This window comes from Anoplolepis gracilipes, chromosome 8 (assembly GCF_047496725.1).
Source record: "Anoplolepis gracilipes chromosome 8, ASM4749672v1, whole genome shotgun sequence".
NCBI classification, from domain to species: domain Eukaryota; kingdom Metazoa; phylum Arthropoda; class Insecta; order Hymenoptera; family Formicidae; genus Anoplolepis; species Anoplolepis gracilipes.
In genome coordinates this window covers 5,329,242-5,355,160 of record NC_132977.1, presented here as the reverse complement: position 1 = coordinate 5,355,160, position 25,919 = coordinate 5,329,242, and the positions used below count along the sequence as shown (strand labels likewise).

At 23.5% G+C, this 25,919-nt stretch overlaps 4 protein-coding genes and 1 pseudogene across 4 annotated transcripts; 4 read left to right on the top strand and 1 right to left on the bottom strand.

Annotated features, from left to right (window-relative positions):
- Positions 1 to 2,288: 2,288 nt before the first annotated feature.
- Positions 2,289 to 4,830, top strand: LOC140668821 (uncharacterized; annotated as a pseudogene).
- Positions 4,831 to 6,149: 1,319 nt separating this feature from the next.
- On the top strand, positions 6,150 to 9,104 carry LOC140668820 (uncharacterized). The gene is made up of 7 exons (XM_072898143.1): positions 6,150 to 6,260; positions 6,944 to 7,212; positions 7,925 to 8,083; positions 8,226 to 8,475; positions 8,543 to 8,611; positions 8,692 to 8,781; positions 9,042 to 9,104. Exons 1-7 carry the CDS (start codon positions 6,201 to 6,203, stop codon positions 9,102 to 9,104), a joined length of 960 nt encoding a protein of 319 aa, XP_072754244.1. The 5' UTR covers positions 6,150 to 6,200.
- A 1,205-nt stretch (positions 9,105 to 10,309) lies between these two features.
- LOC140668819 (uncharacterized) lies at positions 10,310 to 12,601 on the top strand. The gene is made up of 7 exons (XM_072898142.1): positions 10,310 to 10,591; positions 10,865 to 11,133; positions 11,485 to 11,634; positions 11,763 to 12,012; positions 12,074 to 12,142; positions 12,223 to 12,312; positions 12,545 to 12,601. Exons 1-7 carry the CDS (start codon positions 10,310 to 10,312, stop codon positions 12,599 to 12,601), a joined length of 1,167 nt encoding a protein of 388 aa, XP_072754243.1.
- A 2,605-nt stretch (positions 12,602 to 15,206) lies between these two features.
- Positions 15,207 to 16,853, top strand: LOC140668818 (uncharacterized). Its single transcript, XM_072898141.1, has 6 exons — positions 15,207 to 15,241; positions 15,657 to 15,815; positions 15,995 to 16,244; positions 16,311 to 16,379; positions 16,464 to 16,553; positions 16,779 to 16,853. Exons 2-6 carry the CDS (start codon positions 15,709 to 15,711, stop codon positions 16,851 to 16,853), a joined length of 591 nt encoding a protein of 196 aa, XP_072754242.1. The 5' UTR covers positions 15,207 to 15,241; positions 15,657 to 15,708.
- Positions 16,854 to 19,612: 2,759 nt separating this feature from the next.
- Positions 19,613 to 24,115, bottom strand: LOC140668998 (uncharacterized). The gene is made up of 8 exons (XM_072898390.1): positions 23,873 to 24,115; positions 23,078 to 23,343; positions 22,508 to 22,663; positions 21,787 to 22,057; positions 21,397 to 21,465; positions 20,759 to 20,848; positions 20,523 to 20,643; positions 19,613 to 19,629 (listed from the first exon to the last, which is right to left on the bottom strand). The coding sequence occupies exons 1-7, from the start codon at positions 23,927 to 23,929 to the stop codon at positions 20,536 to 20,538; spliced, it is 1,017 nt and encodes a 338-aa protein (XP_072754491.1). The 5' UTR covers positions 23,930 to 24,115; the 3' UTR covers positions 19,613 to 19,629; positions 20,523 to 20,535.
- Positions 24,116 to 25,919: the final 1,804 nt, after the last annotated feature.

Below are 25,919 nucleotides of genomic sequence, written 5' to 3'. Positions count from 1 at the left end.
TAAACAAAAAACTTTTTTTTTATGCTTATAATATATGTTCAATGCAGAGCATAATCTACATTAAAAAGAATCTGCATAAAAGAAACATTCATAGCAAATGGACTGTAAATGTGTGGTTCAAAATTATATTTTATTCGAATTTCTACAGAGAAATGTGAATTCACATTATTAATTCAAATTTTCTTCTCCATCGGTTTGACGAACTACTTAAGAATATGCTACTAGCAAATAGGTTGTAAATGATATGATAAGATGTACAAACAGCTCAGTAAACACAAGGCAACAGTGATGTAACATCAATGTTATAATTTCAACAATGTTATAGCAATATAACATGCTTTGTACATAACATTGTGTTCTCTGGAGCCCAATATTTGCTTCAAAACATGTAAGAGTTATGTAATTATGGGATTACTATAGAACGAGCTTCACATCCTTTTCTTCTGACTTTTTCCGTTCTTAGTTTCGATATTTATTTTCTTAAGAAAGTTTACATAAATGTTTTCTATGATTTGACGATGTGGATTGTTTATATATTTATTTTTATTATTATTTAGTAATTAAATTTAAAGCAGAAAAATGGCTTTTTGAAACCTCTACTATAGTCAATGTACTGATATCGGTTTTCGTCTGCATCTGTTATCGTAAATATTTATCTTAACAAGGTGTATAGATATTCATATATTCGTATATTCTCAATACTAATTAATAATGAAAGAATCAAATTTTATATATATATATATATATATATATATATGTGTATATATATATGCGCGCGCGCGCGTGTGTGTGCATGCGTGTGCGTGCTACTCGTCTTATAAACTAGAAAGAAACAAGGTACATATTAAAAAGAGTTTCTAATAGATTTCATGTAATGCTGCATTCCAACACTTTTTTTTAATATGTTCCTTTCTTTGCAAATTATACCAAATAATTTTAAACAAAGTAACAATAAAAGTAATTGTCAAATATGTTACTTTTTACCGAAAAATGTAATTTTGTATTTTATAAGAAAATTACTTTTTCTGTTACAAGTAATAAAATACAACCCTGCAGAGGTCAAATGTGAATGAACATTATTTCATTCATATAAATGAAGTTACTATGTTGTAATAGAAATAAGCATAATAGAACCAAATTATTAGAAAGTATGAAATACTTACGCGTGTAATATATGTATAAAATCTTAGATGTTGGTCGTGTTATAAGGTCAATATAATAAAGTATGACAAAAAAGATTTATTGGATAATAGTTACTGTGATCAGCGAATATTGCAAACTAATTGACTGTTTATACTCATTTGTCAGGCAGGTCGATTATAATAAATTGTAACAATAAGAGAACTTCGTAATTGCAATATGTTTTTTGTAGCACTTACGCGTATTGAAATCATCAATTTATTCTTATTAGCAAAAAAGTTATTTTTTTAAGTAGAATTTATTTTTAAATGTTATAAAATATTAAAATAATGTTATAAATTTGTGTTTTTTTTATATTGTATAGGTAATAATGAGGCTCTTTTGACATTAATATATGCTTGACGTTTAATAATTTAAAATAATTAGGAGTAAAAGAATAGAGGAATGCATTTTAACACATAAAAATATTAAAATTTGCTTTTTATGTACTTTTATCTTTAAGAAATAGTAGATAATCATTAAACTATAAAATATTTTAAATGTGTACAATTGAAAAATATTATAAGAAATTATATGCAGTAAATTTTCAATTATTAATATATGATGCATTCATATCACTGTGAATATCACTATGAATATAATTAGTATGTTTTGATCATATATTGTTGATGTATAAATTATTAATTTATTTTATTATATGTATAATTTGTAATTATGCATTTGTTTTATTATTTTGTAATTATACATACACACGTCTTTAAATAAATTCTTTTAATATTTGATAAATCTTTTATTCTAATTGACTGATTCTTTAAAATGTAAAATTTGACTGTTAAGTATAGAATTAATTATGCGAATTATAGAATAAACCTTTAAGTACTATTGATTATAAAGACAGAAAAGAAATATCGCCGCTTAATCTTTACCTCTAAAATAATTTTAATAAAAAGTTAAATATTTTAGCTATTTCCATGCATAGAAACTTATACTAATGTTTAACAACATTAATATTGTTCAGTGAAATCAATTAACTTGTCTCTTTTAAAATTATGTGTATTTATAAAAGAATAAAATAATTCATAACGCTAATGTATTAATTCAACTATACACTTCCATCATTTTTTATAAATGAGCTATGTATTGACTAAATGAGTTCGTATAAACACTCAGTGTCAGTTTACTTCAGAAACTGTAAGAGTGATGTAATTATGGTGATGACTATAGAACAAGCTTTACATCCTTTGCTCCTAACTTTTTCTGTTCTTGGTTGTGGTGTTTACTTCCCTAAGAAAATTCATTTAAATATTTTTTATGATCTGACACTTTGGGTTGTTTATGTGTGTCTTTACTATTATCTAGTAATCGAGCTTAAAATAGAAAGATTTTATTTTGAACCTGCTAATATCATCACTGTACTGATGTCGATTTTTGTCATCATCATATCTGTTATCATAAATATTTATCATAACAAGGTGTGTGTGTATATATGTATGTATGTATATATGTACATATTACTGAGATTAATTAATAATAAAAATACAAATTATAATACTTACTAGCATAAGATTATAACACTTCACATCATTAAAATTTTTTATTTCTTTATGTGTACAGTATGTATTTTATATTATAAAAGAATAAGCAAATATCCTGATTTCTTAATATTATTCAGAGATTTCGAATATTTATAAAAAGGCTTGCTGCTGTAGATAATACATTAGAAAAACTAGGCACTCCAAAGGTGTATCACAAACTGCACACACTTGTGAAATGGATATTAATTGGATGGTTAGTGTCTATAAATTTCATGAATATAAATGATTTAATATGGTGGAGAGTGAAAAAAAATCCTTGGCGGTTGATTTTACCCTATATCACAAATTATCATTTCCACGTCAACATGTTTATGGATTTATTACAAACGACTCTTCTGTGGTTAGTATTATATCCGAAATATGTAAGTGTATATGTTTTAATAATCAAACAAATTAATGCTATAATTAATGTTATATATTAATGTATATATATATATAATAAAATGATTGATACTAATTAATAGACAATATAAAATTCTTTAGTAAATAAAAATTTAATATTATTAATTTAGTAAATATAATTTTAAGAAGATAAGAAGTCATGTGTAATTTGCAATTTAATATACATTTCCTCTGTAGATTATTCCTACAATTTTTAATGTCAAAATAATATAATTCAATCTCTATAAAAACTTAATTTTAAACATTAATTATATTAAATAATTTATGTTTAATGTATATTTTAAGATTATGTGTTTTTCTACTATAATACAGGTACATTGGTAGCAGATTTGATAAAGTAAACGAGCACATGAGATGTCTTTTGCTAAAAGAAGAATATGGATTGAGATGTACATGGAAAAAACCAATATTAATTCATAAAAATAGCATGTGTACTAGCTATTATAAATGTGCTATGGACATCAATGTAAATCGGTATACAAATTTAGTCGGATTAATCTTTAATTTCTGGAGATTTAACAATAAATTTAATAAAATTATTATTAATATAAACTTAACAATAAAACTAACGTATTTGAAGTAGATATGCGAATACTGTATGCTAGTTCTTTTTTCTACGCACATATTTATCTAATGTTCTCTTGTTAACAATATTATTTTTTAATAGGCATCTGCATTTAGAATTGTGTCAAATCGCTCGCGAATTAAATAGAATATTCAAAATACAAATGACTATGGAAATGATAAATTGTATGATATGTTTTTTGAGATATTTTTGGTATATTTATATACATATAGAAGTAAAATCTCCTTTCTCGCTGTTTAGCTGGTACCACATGCAAACGTGGCTTCTTTTTTTTGCTATTAGGCTCTTTTGTTTAAATTACGCTTGCGAGAGTGTCAGCAATAAGGTAAATTTTGTATGAATCTTAATAAATACAATATATATTTACACACATATTAATGTAATTATAGATATAATTATTTTTTTATTATATATATATATATATTAATTATTTTTTTAGGCTAATGAAATGAAAACAATTATTCATCAAGTGACAGATTTTCTTCGATATGCTGATGTTCGTAACGAGGTAAAATAAATTTTTATAGTTAAAGAAATGTTTTAAATAAACTGTTTAAATAATGATAATAATTCTATATAAAATAATCATATTTCTTATGCAGATTTTTCAGTTTACGTTGCAATTGATATATCACCCACTAAAATTTACTGGAATAGGTGTCTTCTATTTTGGCAATGACATTCTGCGAAAAGTTAGTTTTTCAATATGTTTATTCTTTTATATATTTTATATTTTATTTAATTAAAAAATTATTATTCATTAAAAATTATCATGCTATAAAAATTATAAGCTTTATATCCTTTACTACATAATCTTTATTATTTTATTTAATTAAGTAACGGAAATATATATTTTACAAATTGACGCTCAGAAATGTTGATTTCTCTCTCTCTCTCTCTCTCTCTCTCGTTTTCTAAAATAATTCTATAATTAATTTAAAATCTTTATTACGAAGTTTTTTGTCTAATAAGTCTAATTTATTACAATTTTTTCAGTTTATTATAAGTTTAATAGCAATTGTGATCGTCATAATACAAGTGGTCACGATACCAGAAGGAATGTACAGGCACTTCAGAGCGAAAAACATAACTAGCACATCTCGTTAACGAACTAGATTAGTACAACGTATAAAAGAAGATTATAAAACAAAATAAGATATATATTTAAATTAATATAAATATTTAAAGTATTATATATATATATATATATATATATATATATATATATATATATATATATATATATATATAATATGTGTGTGTGTGTGTATGTGTGTATGAGTTTATTGTTAATCTTTCTTCATAATTTATTTTTTTTCATTCTTCTATGAAATATTTAAACAAATTTAACATGAAATATTAGTATAACAATTATTTAATTTTACGAACATGACACATATACTAAGCAACAAATACAATATATGTATATTTATACATTTTAAAATATAATTGATTTTACAATTAATACATTATACATTTTTATTTAGTTTTAAATTTAATTTTTTAGTGACAATAGCTTATCTAAGTAATTGGACTATTGTCGCATAATTCTTTACATTTTAATATTTTTTTAATATTGTACATCTCATAATAATTTATGTCGCATATATATTATTGAAAAATTACGGTTTTTTATTTTAAAAATAAAAATAAAGGCAAAAATTGAAAAATAAAAATTTGTGTATATTACAGTATATTATGCCTGTCTTTTTCTCTTGTTTACCAATTCTTTTTTTCTATTTTGTTTTTCAACTTTCTCGTTTTATTTTTCTTTCTTTCTTTCCTTTCTTCTTTTCTTTCTTCTAATCACACAATATTACATTATTATTTAAATATTGATTAAAAAATGGCGTTATTGAAGATGCTTATTTTATTATAACTTCTTTTTAAATTTGATTATATATGTTATTTGTAAAATATTATGACACTTGATAATACAAAAATTATATAAAATATAACATTAACAAGAACAACTTTGAAATTTTTTGCATCAAACAGAGAAACATGAAATATTTCACAACACTTTTTCAATAGTCTTTATAATGTGCAGCGTATATGTATATTAAATTCAATGAATTATTTCTTTCATTCATTAGAGTAACTCGATCATTTTAATATGTGTAAGTGCTGTAGTAGGTACATATCTAGATTACAGAAAAAAATTATTATTGCAGATTAATGACGTATATTACGATACGTACAACAAATGAGTTTGAACGAACGTTCAGTGTTAGTTTGTGATGGGAATGACCATGACAACCACAATCCAGCAGGCCTTACGACCTCTTTTAATTACCTATTTTATTATCGGTTTAGGTGTTTATCCTATAAAGAAATCTACATTGAGAATTGGATTGAATATATATTTAAGTATTCTGTATTCATTAATAATGTGGTTCGCTTATTGCTTCTTTTTGTATTATTTATTGAATTTTTTTCCATCGGTATTAATATTTCAACCTATTACTTTAATTGTTATGGTGATTAATTTAGTTGCGACAATTACATCCGCTATTCTTAGTGTATATTACGACAAGGTACAATTACATGCATAATATTTTTATTAATAGTTTTATATTATATTTATTTAGATTTATCACACACAAATGTTACTAATTATACTATAAAAAACATTAAAGTTATAATTACAGTATATTATAGTTTCGTGATTTATATCAATAATTGGCACATGTTTTTATGTTATCCTAAAATTATTTTACACATATTAAATGATTCTTGATTAATTTATATACATAATGTCCCAGAATTCGCGGACATGAAATGCACAGCATGATTGTCCGTGTCAAAAGAAGCAACTTTTTTCTCAGCAAAAATGTGAAGGCATCAATAATTTTCTAGTTGTAAGCAATTGAAAAAGATGAGTTTTTCGCAAACCAAACTTTGTAGAATTAAAAGATTATTTTCACAATTATATTCTTCAGTTAATTTTAGGTGGAGTTTACTTTACTAAAATTTTTATTTAAGACATAGAGTCATAGAGATATATAAATAGCAAAATTTGGAAATTAGCAAAAAATAATAACTTTTCTCGACATTTTCGCTGAAGAAAAAGTTGCTCCTTTTGGCACGGTCAATCACGCTGTGCATTCCGTGTCCGCGAATTCTGGGACACCCTGTATAGATGTATTATGTTATAAGGAGAAACGTAATATTATCAAACATGATACTCTTTAAATTGTTCCTTAATTTATCATCTTAGAGATTTCGAATATGCATGAAGAAGCTTGCTGTTGTGGATGATACATTGGAAGAATTGGGTAGTCCAAAGATATATCAAAATATGTACACATGGTCAAAACGAACAGTGATTGCGTGGATTGTATATAGTAATGCCTATAATTTTTACGATGTAATATGGTGGGTAAACAGAAAGGAAACAGCTTCCTGGGCATTCATTATATCTTATTTATTAAATCATCCTCTTCATGTCAACATGCTCATGGATTTAATATTTATCACCATTTTGTGGTTTGTATATTAAGTCTATTTATTCATTTATAATAATATTAAATAACTCAACTATTACTATATAATTATCAGTATATAATTATTTTTCATTTATAATTAAATTAAATATCTACAATATTGATAATAAATGATAAAATATACAATCTCACTACTGTGATGACAATTTATAATTCAAAAAAAACATTCAAAAGAGAGTGCAATTATATTATATTGGTGTACCCTAATTTTTCTTTAGTCAATATTTTACTTAATTTTGTGATAAGACTAAAGATAATTACGAGTAAATTGCAAATATGTAAGTTTCAAATTGTAATCTTTTATTGTTTTAAAAAAAATGGACGGTTTTGAAACCTTTGATAAAAAATTGCACTTTGAACTTACATATATATTTGTAATCTATTCGTAATTATATTTGATTTTATCACAAAATTAATTTGGAAATCAACGAAAGAAAAATTGAGGGACATGTTGGCCATACACTTTCCTTTTGAAATTAAAAATATGATAATTTTTTAATATCTAAAATAATTTTGTAAATAGAAAAATTATATATATATATATTTGTTTGTAAAATTTTTTCTTTTTCTCTTACTTTTCTCTCTTTTCTTTTTCTTTTTTTCTCTTTCTTCTCTTTTTTCTCTTTCCCTTTCTCTTTTTTGTAAAGTTTTCGCCATAGATCCTAAAATTTCTCTAATATTATTTATATATACAGGTATATAGGTAACAGATTTGACAAAATAAACGAGCATATGCAACATTTTTTAATGAATGAGCATTATGGACTAAGAAATAGATGGAAGAAACCACTCATCTTTCATACATATATTAGCTCATGCACTGAAAAATATAAACGAGTGTTGTGGACCTTAATGTAAATCGGTATACATATATTTGCGTAAATTAATATTGATTTAATACTAAACAAATAATAAAATAATAAACGATAAATTATCAAAACTATTTTTTATAAATTTTTTATTTTACAAACATTAATGAAGTTTGTTTTGTAATAGGCATCTTCATTTGGAATTATGTCGTATTGCTCGTGAATTGAATGGGATGTTTGGAGCGCAGATGGCTTTCGAAATGGCATCTTATTTATTTTACTTAATAGAGCTATGTTATTATTTATTCGGAATGTTAGTAAAGAAACAACAAGAGGAAATAATAAAAAGCGCATTGATTGGCATTTCTTTGTGGACTTTCAGTTTTGTGGCAAGGCTTTGCACTGTAAATTACATTTGTGAAAGTGTCGGTGTTAAGGTAAAATGTCATATAATTTGTAAGCAAAAAATAGATGTTTAATAATAATAAACTCCAAATGTTTTAGGCAAACAACATTAACAAAATAACTCATTATTTGACAAATACTTCTGAATATGCTAGTGTCAGAAAAGAGGTAAAAGATTTTCTTTTATTATAGCAACAAAAAATATAAATAAATAAAATATTTAAATTTAAATAATACTTTGTTCGTAGATATATCAATTCACTTTGCAAGCAATACATTCTCCCCTGAGATTTACTGGAATGGGTCTTTTCTACTTTGGCAACAAGTTTCTCCAAAAGGTTTAATTTTGCATTATCTTTTTCTATCAATTTTCTATTAACACACATTATTGTTAAGTATGTTACATTAATTTATTACATTAATTGACCAGAAAAATTAAGAAAATTCCTTTTAATATAAGATTTGGTATTAATATATTTTTCTATTAGATATTATATATGTATAATATTAAACTTTTGAATTTACTTTACACTGTATTTTAAAAAATGTTTTTCTCTACATTGTAAAAGTTAATTGGAAATATTTATGTTTTTTCCAGTTCTGTTTGACAATTGTTACATTAGTGATTATCATGGTGCAAATGTCTGAAATTTTTTTCTGAAGAAGGAATAATTAACTTAGTACATTATAACGCCAGAAATAATGTTTAAAAAAATAAAAATTATTTGTTGTAATTATACTGATTAAGTAAGACAAAAATTATTTAAAAAAGACGTACACATATACGTATATATATATATATATATATATATATATATAAAAAACAATTTTATTACACCATAATTTTTTTTTCAAACTCCAAATCAATTATGTAAATATTTTTGGATGGCTAGACTAAATTTTACAATAAGCACATTTATTATGCTGCTAATTGTTAACAACAAAACATTAAAAATAAACAAAAACAATTTTAAGCTTACAATATTTTGTAATAGTTAAAAATAAATATTTAAATTAATTTTTTAAATTGATTATTAATTTTCAACAGAATTAATTAAAAGACAAAACATTGTTGTAAAATGGCGGTAAATATGAGTATGTATTTTTGAAGTTTGATTTTATTCTGAACACTTTGCGAATTCAATTTTATTATTATTAGACACATGCTTATTATCAATAAATTGCTTTAAGATACGTTATATTACTAGTAATAATTAGTTAATATTTAGTACATATATAAAGTTAGAAATAAAATATTATTTAAAACTGACATAATGATGAAAACAAAAATAATTGCACATGGATTGTCTTAACGCGTCTCAACCTTGTCTATCTGATTGTGAAAAAACTTACTGTATAAAATCTTAACACATATATAATATATTTCTACGCTGTAATAATATATATATATCTTATTATTATATATATATATATATATATATCTTATTATAATATATATATATATATCTTATTATAATATATATATATATATATATATATATATACATATATATATATATATATATCTTATAATAAAACTATTCTTTTGTATCTTCATAAACGTTATAAATATTTTTTTGTCTCTTTTCTTTTTCTCTTCGTAATTGTATTACTATTTTATTACAAAGTCAAAATGTCAATAGTTTTAGTTGCAACATGTTTAATAATAAATCATCTTTTATAAAAGATATATATTCTTCAGCGAGTTGATTATCTTAATGTGCGTAAGTGCTAAAAAGAATATATTATGATAATTATGAAAAAATTATTAATATTGTGAATTGTCGTAATTGAAATGCGCATGAATACCATAAGTGAGTTTGACAAATGAGGCAAATTGATCAACAGTATTATTTTGCAATGACAATGACAACCACGATCCAACAGGCCGTACGACCTCTTTTCATTACGTGTTTTATTATCGGCTTAGGTGTCTATCCTTTAAAAGAATCCAGGCCGAAGTGTATTATATATTTAAGTTTTCTATATTCTTTAACAGCATGGTTCATTTTTTGGTATTTTTTATATTATCTAATAAGTCCTCATTCACTGATATCATTATATCGGACTTATAATATGATAATTGTTACGGGGATTAACATAATAGTCGTAATCATGTCCGTAATTCTTAATATATGTTATGACAAGGTATATAATTATGTGTATATTTTTAAATAAAAGTATTATATATATATATATATATATATTTATATTTAATTATATATTAATTATATTACAACATTAAAATAATAATTATATGCTTCCGTAACTTTTAATATAGGATTTCGATCTGATATTAATATATTTTATTTTATAACTTATTCATTTTTTAAACAGTCTACACATATACGTATCTTATATCATAAAGAATAATATTTGCATTGTGTGTGTCTTTTAAATCGTTGTCTAATATTATTTTAGAGATTTCAGATATTTATGAAGAAACTTGCTGCCGTGGACAATACTTTGGAAGAGTTGGGAACTTCAAAAATATATTTAAAGATACACATGTTGTCGAAAAAAGTGATAATTGCATGGATTACTTGTAGCCTTATCTTGAATTTTTACGACACATTATGGTGGTTGAACAAAGGAGAAACTTCTTTTTGGATATATATTTTACCTCATCTAATAAATCACTTTATTCATATCAACATATTCATGGATTCAATATTTATCATCTTTTTATGGTTTGTATATTTATCGTATTTATTTATTTAAAAAAATTAATTGTGTATTTATGTATTTGTTGTTACTTTTTATTCTTTATAAATTAAATGTCTACTATTTCTATTTTCTTTTTTAGTTCTTTTTTTAATAAGTAAAATATAATCACAAAAATAACATTTTTTCAATATTTTTGCTAAGCATTTATAAAGTTTCTTCTGAAGATAAATAATGTATATATATATATTTTATATGTCACTAAATATAAAACTAATTGAAAAAAATTAAATTATTTTTATTCTAAAAACTTATCGATATATTCAAATAAAAGTAAAAGATTATACTATTTTCAAAGCATTTTCTATATAACACAGGTATATAAATAATAGATTTGACAAGATAAACGAACATATGAAATATTTACTAGTGAAAGAACAGCATGGACTGAGGAATAAATGGAAGAAACCAGTAATCACTGTTTATCGGTATACTGATAATTACGAGCGAGTGTTATGGAGCTTAATGTAAATCAATATCTATTTGCACAGATTAATTATTCGATGTTATTTTACAATAAAATAATTAACGATAATCATGAGATTAAATATTTTCTGTAAATTCTCAATTTTTATGTAACAAAATTTCTAAACAGGCAGCTTCATTTAGAATTATGTTGCATTGCTCGTGAATTGAATGAAATGTTTGGAATGCAGATGGTTCTTGAAATGGCATCTTATCTATTTTACGTGACATCACTATGTCATTATGCGTACGGAATGCTATTACAGAAAGTACAGGAGGAAGCATCGATAACTGCATGGTTTGGCAACTTTCTTTGGAGTTTCATTTTTATATTGAGGCTCTGCGCTATAAATTATTTTTGTGAGACTGTCAGTGTTAAGGTAAAATCAGACAAATTAAAAAAAAATTTAATTTAATTTTATTAAATTTTAAATATTTTAGGCTAACAAAACTAGTAAAATAATTGATCAACTAACAGGTAATCTTCGATATGCTAAAATTAGGAAAGAGGTAAGATATTTTTGTTAGTAACAAAAAGTAAAAATTGAAGTAAATTATTTTAAATTAAATAATAATACATTTTCAAACAGTTGTACCAATTTACTTTACAAATAATGCATCGTCCGTTGAAATTTACTGGTATGGGTCTCTTCTACTTTGGCAACAACTTTGTCCAAAAGGTTTATTTTCGCATTTATAACTTTTTCTGTTTCTTTTAGTCACGTTTTTTATATCACAAATTACAAAAATTTAGAAAACTACTTTATTTGCAAAATACTAAAATTTATGTTGCAAACTTTGCGAATAGATATAATATTCATAAACATAAACATAAAAAATTTTTGTAAATTGTTTTTATAACTCAATTGCACATGCAATGAAAGTTGATTAAAATTAATATGTTGTTTCCAGTTTTGCATGAGGTTTGTAACATTCATAATCATCATATTGCAAATGTCAGGAAACTGAAAACTTCTCTTCGAAAACTACAAATCGATCCAATCATATAACATTTACCTTAATATTTCTTATTAAATAATTATTAATTAATTAATTAGTTAATATTGTTCTTATATTATTTAAATGTGTTAATATTCAAATCATAAAAGAAAAAAACACTCCCTGAATTTTAAAGACGTTAATAACAATTGGCGGTTAGAACATTAAGAACACAATGTTTTTAAATTATCATTTTGACGTATATCATTGTAAGTTAAGTTTTTTTCCATGTAATTTGTGGGACACTCAATATTACTTAACAAAATATACTTCTTACATTTCTGTACAATCTTTAATTTAAAAAATTTATGTTCTTAATGCTCTAACCGCCAATGTGTTAATATTATTTTCCTCGATTCTCTCAATTAGACGCTGCATTTAAGCATATGTAATCATAATTAAAAGCAGACGCGCAATTAACAAATATCAAATATCATAATATTTTTCTGCGTTAGACTGAAAAGTATACAAAAGATATTTATTTTTTACTTAAAACGTCAATAATAGAATAACTAAAGTAAATTAAAAATTATTCTATGTTTTTGATCTTTTTTTTAATACTTAAAGATTTACAAGATAAAATTTATTACTCTTTTTATCAATTTTTAATATGTAGCTTATTATAAAACTAAAAATACAATACACATTAATCTTTGTTCTCTTGATTCTATTCATACCTATCTTGTAAATTATGAATATAATTTATAATTAATTTTGTCATTATTTAACTATGCCTTTCATCAATAAGTTATTCCTATGTAGAATATATATTTTCTTAACAGTACGTCAGTAAGATAAAAACAAAACCTTATTTGAAACAAACACACAAAAATTGTAAATTGTCTTGACACTGCCTATCTAAAGCTACTTTGTAAACTTGTATAAACTTATATTGTTAATTTAAATTAGTAAAAACTTATACAACTTAAACTATTATAAAACTTAGGTTAAAATTTTAAAATTGGAAGTTTTATAAAATTAGAAAATATCATAAAAAAGAAATAAATAAATAAATAAATAGATACATATTTGTCTTAACCACAAAGCTCTATTTTATAATAGTTCTCTTTCTGTTATTTTTTTCTGGAACACATTAATATATTTTTGACCTCTCTGTCCGTCTGAAAAGAACACTACTTCTCATAGAAAATTACAAATTCCGTACTTTAATAATTTATATTTCACATTAATAAAATATTATACTAGTCTTCAGAAGTATAAAAGCAAGTAAAAAATTAATAGAAAAAATCTGTAAACAGAAATATATAGTTACATCTTTACAAATATTAAAAACATTTTTGTTTGTTTTTTTCTATTTTTATTATATTATTACATTATTATTACAAATTAAATTAATATTAAAATACAGCGTTGTATGTCATTTTTTATTTTATCATATATGTCAGTATTATTATATGTGTATAAAATATAGAACACGATAATAAAAACCACTTTATATTAGAAGATTATTATTTAATATTATTATATACACGAAACTGAATTAGCAACATTATTTTCATAATTAGTATGAAAGATTTATCTCTTTTTTTGCTTATTAAAGAAAATCAATCATTTTAATATATATAAGTGCTGGAAAAATAAAAGTATATTACAATTATTAAAATTAGCTATTTCATTATGTTTCGACGCAATTGCAAATCATCTAACAAATGAGTTCGAACAGATAGTGTTAGTTTGGCCATGTGGTAGTAATGAGTATGGTGACGATCACTATTCAACAAGCTTTACGTCCTTTTTTTATAATGTGTTTTATTATGGGTTTAGGTGTCTGTTCTATAAAACAATCAAAATTAAAGATGCGATGGATCATATACTCAAGCATTCTATATTCTTTAATAATTTGGTTCGCTTACGGTTATTTCCTTTTTTATATTTTGAATTTTTTTACATTAAAAGTAATATATTCTACCTCTATTAGTATGGTTGTTTCAATGATTAACATCTTTTCCTTGTTTATAACTATAATTACAAATTTTTATTATCAAAAGGTACACATACGCAATTATTTTTGAAATATTTATATTAAAATATTAAATTTATATATTTCACAATATTAATTATAATCTAACAATGTTTTTAATCGTAATTTTTATTTCAATTCTCACAATGTGTGTGCATAAGTGAGAGAGTGTGTCATATGTGTATTTGTAGTGTGTGTGTCGCGATTCTGTGTAAATTAAATCTTTTTACAAATAAAGACTAAACACATATATAATGTCCTTAAAGATTTTAAATGTCTTAACGTAATTATTTTTACATCATAAAAGCATAATACTTTCGCAAATGCAAAAATTTTTAATTGTCTCTAATATGGTTTTAGAAATTTGAAATGTGTATAATAAGACTTGCTGCAGTGGATGATACTTTGGAAAAACTCGGCACATTAAAGATATATCGAAAGATCCATATGTTGACAAAATTAGTGATAATCGGCTGGATCATTCACAGCTTTGCTATAAATTTTTATGACATAATATATTGGTTGAACAAGAAAAAAACGGCTTCTTGGGGATTGTTTTTATCTCATATATTAAATTGTTGTATTCACGTCAATACATTTCTGGACTTATTATTTATTTTTTTCTTATGGTTTGTATAGTAAAAGTATATTTATAATATACATATAACTTTATACGTTGTATATAGATTTTACAATATGCATACTTTAGATGTATGTACACACATATCTGATAAGTAATAAAATGAAACAAATATGAATCTAAGATATGCATATAATCTGAACTAATGCATATTTATTTATATTTTTTATCTTTATAAGCCAATACCGTTTTTGTAATTTATTAAAATAATTATATATAATTATTATATTAAAATGATATTTTTCCACATTTTTAGCAAAAATTTATAAAAAAGTTGCTGTCGCTTGTTTGATACAAACATTTTTTTAATAAAAAAGATTATTAAAAAACTTGCTTTTTAAATATATATAAGTCAAAGATTTGGCTATATAATACATAATTTTTGAGAATTCTTTGCAATATAGGTATATCGGTACTAGATTTGACAAAATAAATGAACATGTACGATGTTTATTGATGAAAGAGGAGCATGGGCTGAGATGTACATGGAAAAAATCTGTAATAACTCTTCGTCGAAATACTTTATGCATTGATAATTGCAAGCAAACATTGTGGACTACAATGTAAATTTGCATATATTTGATTAAATTATCGAGTGCAAACTTGATATTGTAATATGAATAAAACTTTATTTCTAAAAATTATAAGAGCAGTAAAATTATAAAAACTATGAAAATTGTTCAAATTATATGGGTTGTCATCTGTATGTTTTTTCGTAACAATATGATGTATTCTTCAACAGGCAGCTTCATTTAGAATTATGTCGTCTTACTCGGGAGTTGAACTCAATCTTTGGAACGCATATAACTATAAAGATGACGTCTTATCTTTTGTTAATAACAACATTGTGCTATTATATTTATTCAATACTAATGACTGGAAATCAAAAAGAGATACAAGTATATACCTGGTTTAGTATCGTTCTATGGACTTCTTTATTTTTAGTGAAGCTATGGACAATAAATTATATGTGCGAGAGTGTCACAATTAAGGTAAAATAAAGCGCAGTTTTTAATAAAAATATATATTTGATGTAATAAATTCTATTTAAATTTTAGGCTAACAAAATTAATAAAACGATTCACCAACTGACAAGTTCTATTCGATATGCAGACATTTGGATGGAGGTAAAAAAATCTTTATAGCAACAAGTAAATTGTGAAATAAATAAAGTAAATTGTTTAAAGTGTAATAACGTTTCTTGTGTACAGATTTATCAATTTGCTTTGCAAGTAATGCATCATCCAATGAAATTAACTGGAATGGGTCTTTTCTACTTTGGCAATGACTTACTTCGAAAGGTTTATTTTTGCAATTATCTCTTTTTCTTACCATTTTATATCGTTATGTATAACATTATTTATAAAAATTCAGAGAAAATTTTTTAATATTTTTTATCAAAACTTTTTTCCACTATTACAAGAAGTGTAATGGTTTCGATTTTTAATTAATTAATTTATTGATATTTTTAATAAAATATTGTTTTTATATTCAATAAAAGTTAATTGATTAAAATCTTTTTCCAGTTTTGCATGACGATTGCAAAGTTTCTAATTATTATGGTGCAATTAAAAATAATTGTTAGATCTGAATATGGTTAAAAAAGCAATATAATTAGCGCCTCATCAAACTAACGTTGCACAAGACGTCTAATACCTATGCATCAAGATTATTTTTATGAATTATATTATATTAATTGAACAACAATAAAAATTATAACGATATCATTATTAGACTGTTTACATACTAATACTGTTTGACATCAATCGACTACGTCATTGTGTATAGAAGAATTAAATAATACATAACGTTAGTGCATTTGACAATTGAACTATTATTCTATTGTTTTAATAAATATTTCAATCAAATAAGTTCGAATAGATCTATGTTAGTTTGCGACAGACCCTCCTAGTAACTATGGCAAATACTTTAGAAAAGGCTGTATATCCGTGTCTATTCTCCAAAGAAACTTTATTTAAGTATTTTTTATAATATAACAGTATGGGTCGCTTATGCGTGTTTTTGTTATTATGTAGTAACGACGTTTAAGGCAGAAATATGGTTTCAGTCAACTTCTACTATAATTCATATACTGGCATTTTTGCTACTATTATATCCATTATTACGCGTGTATATCAAGACAAGGTATACGTGTACATCTTGTGACTTGTAACAGAAATATAATACTTTACGTAATAAAAGAAGATATCATCTTTAAAAGGTTCAAAAATTAAAAATAATTTAAAATTTAAAATTTATTATTTATTATAAAATTTAATATTTGTTATTATAAAATTAATTTAAAAACATTTAGTTTCTGAATTGTTTAATTATTTAAAGATTTCGAATATTCATAAAGAGACTTGCTGCTGTGGACGACACGTTAAAAGAATTAGGCACTCCCATAATATATCGACAGTTACATGCATATGCAAAAAGAGTGTTAATAGTATGGGTTGTGTGTATATATATATATAGTGAATACATCTGATAGCATTTGGTGGTTCTACGCAACGAAGGATTATCGGTGCATAATTCTACCTTACATTATAAATCATATTTATCACGTCAACATGTTTGCGGATTTATTATTTATGACTTTCCTGTGGTTTGTATTATATTACAGCATTATAACTCTGTCTAGTTTTTTATTATCTTAAAAACATATGTATTTTATAAAATAGTGTCTTATTCCTGAAAAAATAATATACTAAAATAGATTATATTTTTTTAGAAGAAAGGAATTTAATACTTTTTAGTAAAAATGTTTCGAAAAAGGAGAAATGTATTTTATGTTTATTTTGCAAACTAAAACATTTTACCGTAGATTCATTTTTATTTCGAATAATTATACTATGTATAATCAATCCTTTATATATTTTAATTATTATACAATTGTTCTTTCTTTGTAACAGGTATATTGGTATTAGATTTGATAAGCTAAACGAGCACATTAAATGTCTTTTGATTAAAAAAGAGTATGGGTTGAGATATGGAGAAAATCCGTATTGACTCGTGGATGTATCATTCATACTAATAAATACAAGCTCATACTATGGACCTCAATGTAAATCAGAATAAAAAAAATATATGCTGAGCTAAACATTGATTTAAATATAATCTATTAATTAAAATAATGCATTCCATATAGAAAAAATTTAATTTATCCAAACAATAAGAAAATGATTTCTCCATATCGTCATCATGTTTGTTTTTCCGTTTCTTCATTAATAAATTTTATTCTTTGATAGGCATATCCATTTAGAATTGTGTCAAATAGCTCGTGAATTGAATGTAATTTTTGGACTTCAACTGACTGTGGAAATAGTATCCTATCTAATATATTTGACAAGAATATGTAAATATATTATTATGCATATACAAACGAAAGGTCACTATGTATTTTCGCCGCTCACTTGGATTAGTGTGTGTTTCTCGATAACGTTGCACGTAGTTAAACTCTTTTGCTTAAATTATATCTGCGAGAACGTTAGCGCTAAGGTAAATTCCTGCAAATTTAATATTTATATTTATTTATTGATAATAAATTATCGATTTCAGGCTAACAAAATAGAAAAAATAATTCATCAATTGACAGATTTTCTTCGGTATGCTGATGTTTATAACGAGATAAAACATATTTTAGTATAATAAAAGTAAATTAACTAAGATTGTTTACATTTTAATAATTATTTCTATATGTGCGCAGATCAATTTTCTTTACAAGTATATCATCCGCTGAAATTCACAGGACTGGGTCTTTTTTATTTTGACAATAGCCTTCTACGAAAGGTTGGTTATATTTATCATTTTTTATTTTTTTTATTTTCACATTATACTATAAAAAATTAGATCGTAAATTTTTATTACATCTTTCATTATATCTTTATTATTGTATTTTGTTGTTTAATAGAAATTACATTAATATAAAAAAATGCAGAATTATACAATAATGTATTATATATGTATATAATATAATATGTATATAATAATGTATTTAATTTACATATGTTTTTAGTTCTTCCTGACAATTTCAACGTTTATAATCTTCATAGTGCAAGTGGCTACCATACCTAAAAAACAGACGGATTTTTAAAAAAAAAATTATATTCTGAAAATTCATATTCTCTTAACATATATACGTCATGTAAAAATTAATAATTTAAAGTAGGCTTAAATATAATTAACAGTACATATAAGAAAGCTAAGGCTTACACATGCACACAAATAAATTTAAAAAGTTTTATTTACCTTGATTCTCCTTAGTGGTGAAAAAAAGAATACAATTAGCGCAAAGTACAAATATTTTCGGATTTTTTACGACAGAAGATGTTCAACGGTACCATCCTAGATCGGCGACTGCCAGTTGGCAAATATCTCGAATAAGTTTAAAATGCCAAATTATAAAAACAAAGTTTTGCTGGAGAGTAAACCAAAAAACGGAATAAATCAAGAGCAAAAAATATAATGCCTGTTTTAAGGTAATCACCATAATCACATTACTTTCGATATTCGTGAAGCAAACTGACATATTTTTTTAACTTATTCAGCTAGCTATTTAGCTATATATTATATAATTTAATTATCAAAATAGTAGAATAATATACAGTAAAATATATAAGATAGCGTTATGTATTATATTTTTTAACTTCATAATCAAACATATGTATACATATAATAAAATAGTTAATCGATATTGCTGAACAATATTTCCGCTAATGATTGACAAAAAGCTTTTAGCTTAAGATAAGTCATTAGTTAATATTTTATTTGTCGATAGAAAAGTAAACAAGATTTTTTAGTAAATTAAAAATAATATAGAAAATTTGATGTCTTCGTAATCAATACCAAATTTATTATTTAAAAAAATTTTATAAATGAATGTTTTTTATATTACTTGATAATCAATAAAATATAATCTATAAACGTTAAAAAAATTTAAATTAAAATTTTAAAAATGTATTCTATAAATCTTAAAAAAATATTATTTAAGACATATATACATACATGTATATATATATATATATATATATATATATATATATATATATATATGTATATATAAATGTCATACAATACGAATTAATAAAATAAATCAATAAATGTAGAAATGCATAATTAATATATTATGAATATTATAATATAATAATATTAAATTAATATCTATATAATTATCAACAGTAGTTTATACTCAACTATATAATAATTAGGAGTATACAGATATTAAATAATAAGTTGGAAGAATATTACGTAAAAGTTTTTTAAATTACTTATTTTTCCCTTTTACTCATAACATGTTGCATTATTTTTTCTCGAAATTAAAAATTGAGATAAGGGAGAAGGATCCATTTGCACCATAAAAATCACAATACTAATAATTCCTACGATGAACTGAAAGAAAATATCAAATATAATTATTGGTACAATTTCTTGGACAAACTTAAAAATTACTTTTAAATTGCATTAGTATGTGCTTACATAATTGTAAATAACATTAAAAATTAACCTTACGAATAAAATTGTAGCCGAAGTAAAACAAGCCCATTCCACTGAACTTTAACGGCTGAAGTGATAATTGCAAAACAAACTGATAAATCTGCATTGTAACATAAATATTACTTAAAAATTCAGTAAAACTTTAGGAAAACGAACCTAGTGCTAATGACCTTGACCCTGACATTTCTCATCAAGATCATTGTTCTGAGTATTCTCCAAAAAAATTTAGATGTTGCTCTTTGTGTAAAATCAAAAATATTATTTACAAAAAATGTATTAATAAAAAAAATTACCAAATAGTACGTAATTTTTCTAATACCACGTACATAGGACAGGAGAAAAAAGCTCCTTCTCTGTTCAAGCATTCGGTTTACTACATATGAGTAAATAAATCTACTAACAATAAGTATGCTCTATTAAATGTAGATAGTGTCAGAAAAATTACTATTTAGTAAACTTTTCTTGTTAATAATTTTTCTATAAATAAGAAGCAATACTTAAAACTTTTTGGAAGATACTCGGGACAATATCCTTGACAATATATATCAAGATCAAGGTCATTGAGGTCGGATTCTTTCTCTAAAGTTTTATTTAAAATTCATAATAAAGATTGATTAAAATTGGAAGATTATAAAATAGGAAATTTACATCTTCACGTATTTGGTCAAAATAGACAAGGTTAGTCAATTTATAGATCATGTCCTTGGTCTTCTCCGCCTAAAAATTTTATAAAATTAATTTTACAAATAAATTATTATAATTGTATCTTTATTTATATTAATTGTACGAGTTTCGAAAATTGTACGTTTATATGAATAAATATTATATAAATAAATTTGCAATTGTGTGCGTATTATAAAGAAGAAAGATTTATTATAAAAAATTTTGAAAAATTATTTACTTCTATTTCACATTTTTGATTCAAATACTTTATTAAAATGGTTCTAACATTTATTCTAAAAAGGTTAAGTATTGTATTAGGCGAATTATGAAAAAATACTTTTTTACAATTTATTTAAAAATTACTTAAAAACTCACCTTGGCACTAACGTTTTCGCAAATATAATTCAATGTTACTAATTTTGTCACGTATATGGCGCACCATATGTTACCATAAATTACTATTATTAGTTTAGTTTCTAAAGGGACATTATTTCGATAAATTCGTTCAAAACATAACATCATATTGTATTGACCATAGCATACTGTGGTCAAAATAATGAAATAGGAAAACATCTGCAATGTTATTCGCATTCCGTAAATACTATTTATATTGCGGGCTATTCGGCAAAGCTCCAAATGAAGATGCCTAGAAAGATGTTATATTGATAAGTAAATAATTATATTAAAACATTAAAATAATGTATCCCTTTTTTAAGAACTACATGCGTGCAATGTTTGTCCATTTATTTAGAATTAAGTACGATCTCAGATATATATTTAATATAATTACTTTCATCAAAATAAATATTTTGTTATAAAGGAAAACAAAATTAATATAGTTACATTATTTTATAGTTTATAGTTACATTACGTAGTAAATTTGCAATTATATTTGTAAAATTACATATTTTTTAATAGGTACGTATATACGTACAAAACTGTCACAAATTAATTTAAAAACGTTGTGTAAAAGAAACTCTAATACAATAAGACTGAAAATATTTATATACTTTTAAATTAATAAAAATGGTCTTTTTTTGTTAAAATGTGTTCAACTTTGCTAATTTTATTTTTATTGTAGGATATATCAATTTACATTGCAGTCCACAATACATGCTCACGATTTTCATCGCTACGGATATTGTAACGAGTAACAAGAGGCTTTTTCCAAGTGCATCTCAATCCATACTTTTTAGTTTCTGCTAATTGTCCAATATAATCATTAATTTTATTCAACCTAGTACCAATATATCTGTAATTTAGACAGAAAAGAAGAGAGAAATGTTAAAAGATTTTGATTACTATTTCCTGTTTATTTCTCATAACATTATAGAAATAATATGACAAAAATAACAGTGCATCACTAACTTTTGGATTAGCATACTAGATTAAAAAATTATGTTGTTTTAAATAAATACCTGTTATAGTTTTTTACATAAATGCTGATTATATAGAGCCTTATATAACACACACGTACAAATAGAGAATACAATTTATTTAATTTATATATATTTATATATATTTTTATATATACTTATATATTTCTTTTACATAGCACTTTTATAATTTAAAGATATAATTTATAGATTTAAAAAATTGGGCTGAATTATATTCAGACTTCTCAAAGTTACCTATATAATTTAAAACAAAAATTGTTTTTACAAACCTTACAAGAAATATAAATATTATATCCATGAAGGTGTTGAGATAGAAAGGATAATTTAAAATAATGGGAATAATTATGGCTCTCATATCTTGAAATTCCTCTATGTCCCAAGGTAAGTCAGTTACCCATATTATGCAAACCATTATAAACCATACAATCAGCATATATTTTATCGAGTTTCGCATTTTACAATATTCCTTGGGTGTTCCAAGCTGTTCCAACGTATCGTCTACGAAACTGAGATTTCTTATACACATAAGAAATTTCTAAGAATAACAAAAGACAGAAAAATATATAATGATATATGCACTTTTTTTAAATACATATCAACATTTTTTAAAAATATATATTGATGTGTTTGATAAATAATAATTTTTAATAAAATAAACTTTTAATAAAAATTTCATTAAATATTATACGATATATGTAACATGTATATACCTTAAAACTTTTTAATACTAAATATATTAATACTAAATATATTATTATTATTACTATTAAATATAGAATTTTTAATGTTCCAACGATTTAATAAAAGTAAAAAATGTATTTTAAAAACAAAATTTTGTTTCATATATAAGCACGTAATTATATATAAATTAATAAATACATTATTTATTTCATATTTAATTAATATTAATTTGACTTAATTAAATAGAATTAATATAAATTTAGCAAATAACTAAATAAAATTGTTCTAATTTAGAGAAGTAATGTTACGTGCTATTAATTCCACTGTAAATATTGCACTGTTAAAGTTACAATAAAACATTTACATAAAAAAAAAGAATGTACCTTGTGGTCACGAACGGTGATGATTATAGATATTATGATTACAAAAAAATTTGTCATTAATCCGAAAAAGTCCAAAAAGCCTGTAAATATACGATTTGGTCCAAAGAAAATCACTGTATAATAAAAGGTGCAAGCGTAAATACTCCACACAATTAGTATATAGAAGATGCTTAAGCGAAGTTTTGAATGATCCAAGTTATGTTTAAAAATTTCACAACCAAGAAAACAAGCTACTAAGTGAAGAAGATTTAAAGCTTTTTCTATTGTATCGACCATATTTGTAAACTCTCACATATGTTAACTATTAGATCCGCAATTGAAGATACACTAGAACGTAAAATACACGAGAAAGTAATATGACATACTAACATTAGTATGACAATTTATACTTAGACCGTTGCATTAACGTCGTTAAAATATTAAACAGTAATAGTTAAGCTAATCAATATTTACACAATGTGTCAGCCATTATTTTTAGTTTATATATATGTAGCTATAGTTAGCTATATATTACTTATTTTTTAAAACAATAATAGAATAATATTGTAATAGAAATATATAATGCATTAGAAAGACCGTTATATATTATATTACTTAATTTCATAATTTTACATTAAAAGTCGTTTAACATTGTTGAACAATATAGAGCCAATGATTCGCAAAGCTTTTATCTTAAAATTAAGTTATTATACACTTAATCAGTTTGGTTTGTCAGTAAAATTATGATAAATAAACAAGAAGCAACATTTTTTAATAAATTAAAAACAATATAAAAAATATGACGTCCTTGTAATTAGTAGCAAATTTATTATAAAAAAGAAATCTTAAAATAGATATTTTTTATATTATCTGAATAATCAATAAAAATGTGATCTATAAATATTTAAAAAGTTTTATTTAAGACATATATAAAAAATATTACATAATATAAATTTAAAAAATAAGTCAATAAATATGGCAATGCGTAATTAATATAATAATATTAAATTAATATGTCTATATAATTATCAACAGTAGTTTATAACTAACTTTGAAATGATTAGAAGTGAACGGATATCAAATAATAAGTTGGAAGGATACTACATACAAGTCTTCTATAAATTACATAATTATTTTTCATTTACTCAAAACATGTTGCATTATTTTTTCTTAAAATTAAAACTCGAGATAAAGAAATAGAATCCATTTGCACTATAAAAATCACAATACTAATAATTTCTACGATGAACTGAAAGTAAATATCAAGCCTTTAAATATGCGATTCGATGCAGAGAAAATCACCATATAACAAAAAGCGCAAACACTCCACACAGTTAATATATAAAAAATGCTCAAGAAATCTTGAATAATCCAAGTTATATCTAAAAATTCCACAAATAAGAAAACAAGCCATTAAGTGAAAAAGATGTAAAGCCTTTTCTATTGTATCAATCATCTTTGCAAACTCTCGCAATTTCTTAAGTTAACTATTAAATTTCAAATTAAAAATGGTATAGCATGTTAATGTTACATTTCTCAGCATGATAAGACGCTTGATTATATCGTTGTTTTAGATTCGTTGAGATATTAAATAATATATGTATATATACATTGTTAAAATAATCGATATTCACAATGTGTTAGCAACTATTTTCAGTTTTTTTACTTTCTGTATCTTTTTGTTAGATATTAAATGTATCCATATAACACTCATATTAACAAATATTGTTAATAAATATCATAATAAATATTATGATACATATCGTAATAAATATCGTTAATATACTATATCATTTTTAATCAATTTCCTATGTTAATTATTTGATCTGAATTGAAAGTAATATAGTATGCTAGCATCAGATAATGAAAGCTAAATTAGATCATTGCATTAACATCGTTAAAATATTAAACACTAATAATTGAGGTAATCGCAAATTGTACTAGCCATTATTTTTAATTTCTTCGCCACCTGTCTGTTAAGTATAAAATGTCTGTTAAGTATATAATAAATTCATTAATTACATCATGTAAAAATTAATAATTTAAGATAGGCTGTAGTTGATAGTAT

Coding starts and splice junctions, on each gene's coding strand:
- LOC140668820 (XM_072898143.1), top strand. CDS start 6,201: ATGGTGATTAATTTAGTTGCGACAATTACATCCGCTATTCTTAGTGTA. Junction 7,213..7,924: donor ATATTTATCACCATTTTGTG/GTTTGTATATTA, acceptor TTATATATACAG/GTATATAGGTAACAGATTTG. Junction 8,084..8,225: donor CGAGTGTTGTGGACCTTAAT/GTAAATCGGTAT, acceptor GTTTTGTAATAG/GCATCTTCATTTGGAATTAT.
- LOC140668819 (XM_072898142.1), top strand. CDS start 10,310: ATGACAACCACGATCCAACAGGCCGTACGACCTCTTTTCATTACGTGT. Junction 11,134..11,484: donor ATATTTATCATCTTTTTATG/GTTTGTATATTT, acceptor TATATAACACAG/GTATATAAATAATAGATTTG. Junction 12,013..12,073: donor GTGAGACTGTCAGTGTTAAG/GTAAAATCAGAC, acceptor TAAATATTTTAG/GCTAACAAAACTAGTAAAAT.
- LOC140668818 (XM_072898141.1), top strand. CDS start 15,709: ATGAAAGAGGAGCATGGGCTGAGATGTACATGGAAAAAATCTGTAATA. Junction 16,245..16,310: donor GCGAGAGTGTCACAATTAAG/GTAAAATAAAGC, acceptor TTTAAATTTTAG/GCTAACAAAATTAATAAAAC. Junction 16,380..16,463: donor ATGCAGACATTTGGATGGAG/GTAAAAAAATCT, acceptor TCTTGTGTACAG/ATTTATCAATTTGCTTTGCA.
- LOC140668998 (XM_072898390.1), bottom strand. CDS start 23,929: ATGACAAATTTTTTTGTAATCATAATATCTATAATCATCACCGTTCGT. Junction 23,344..23,872: donor TCACCGTTCGTGACCACAAG/GTACATTCTTTT, acceptor TGTTATTCTTAG/AAATTTCTTATGTGTATAAG. Junction 22,058..22,507: donor CATGTATTGTGGACTGCAAT/GTAAATTGATAT, acceptor ACATCTTTCTAG/GCATCTTCATTTGGAGCTTT.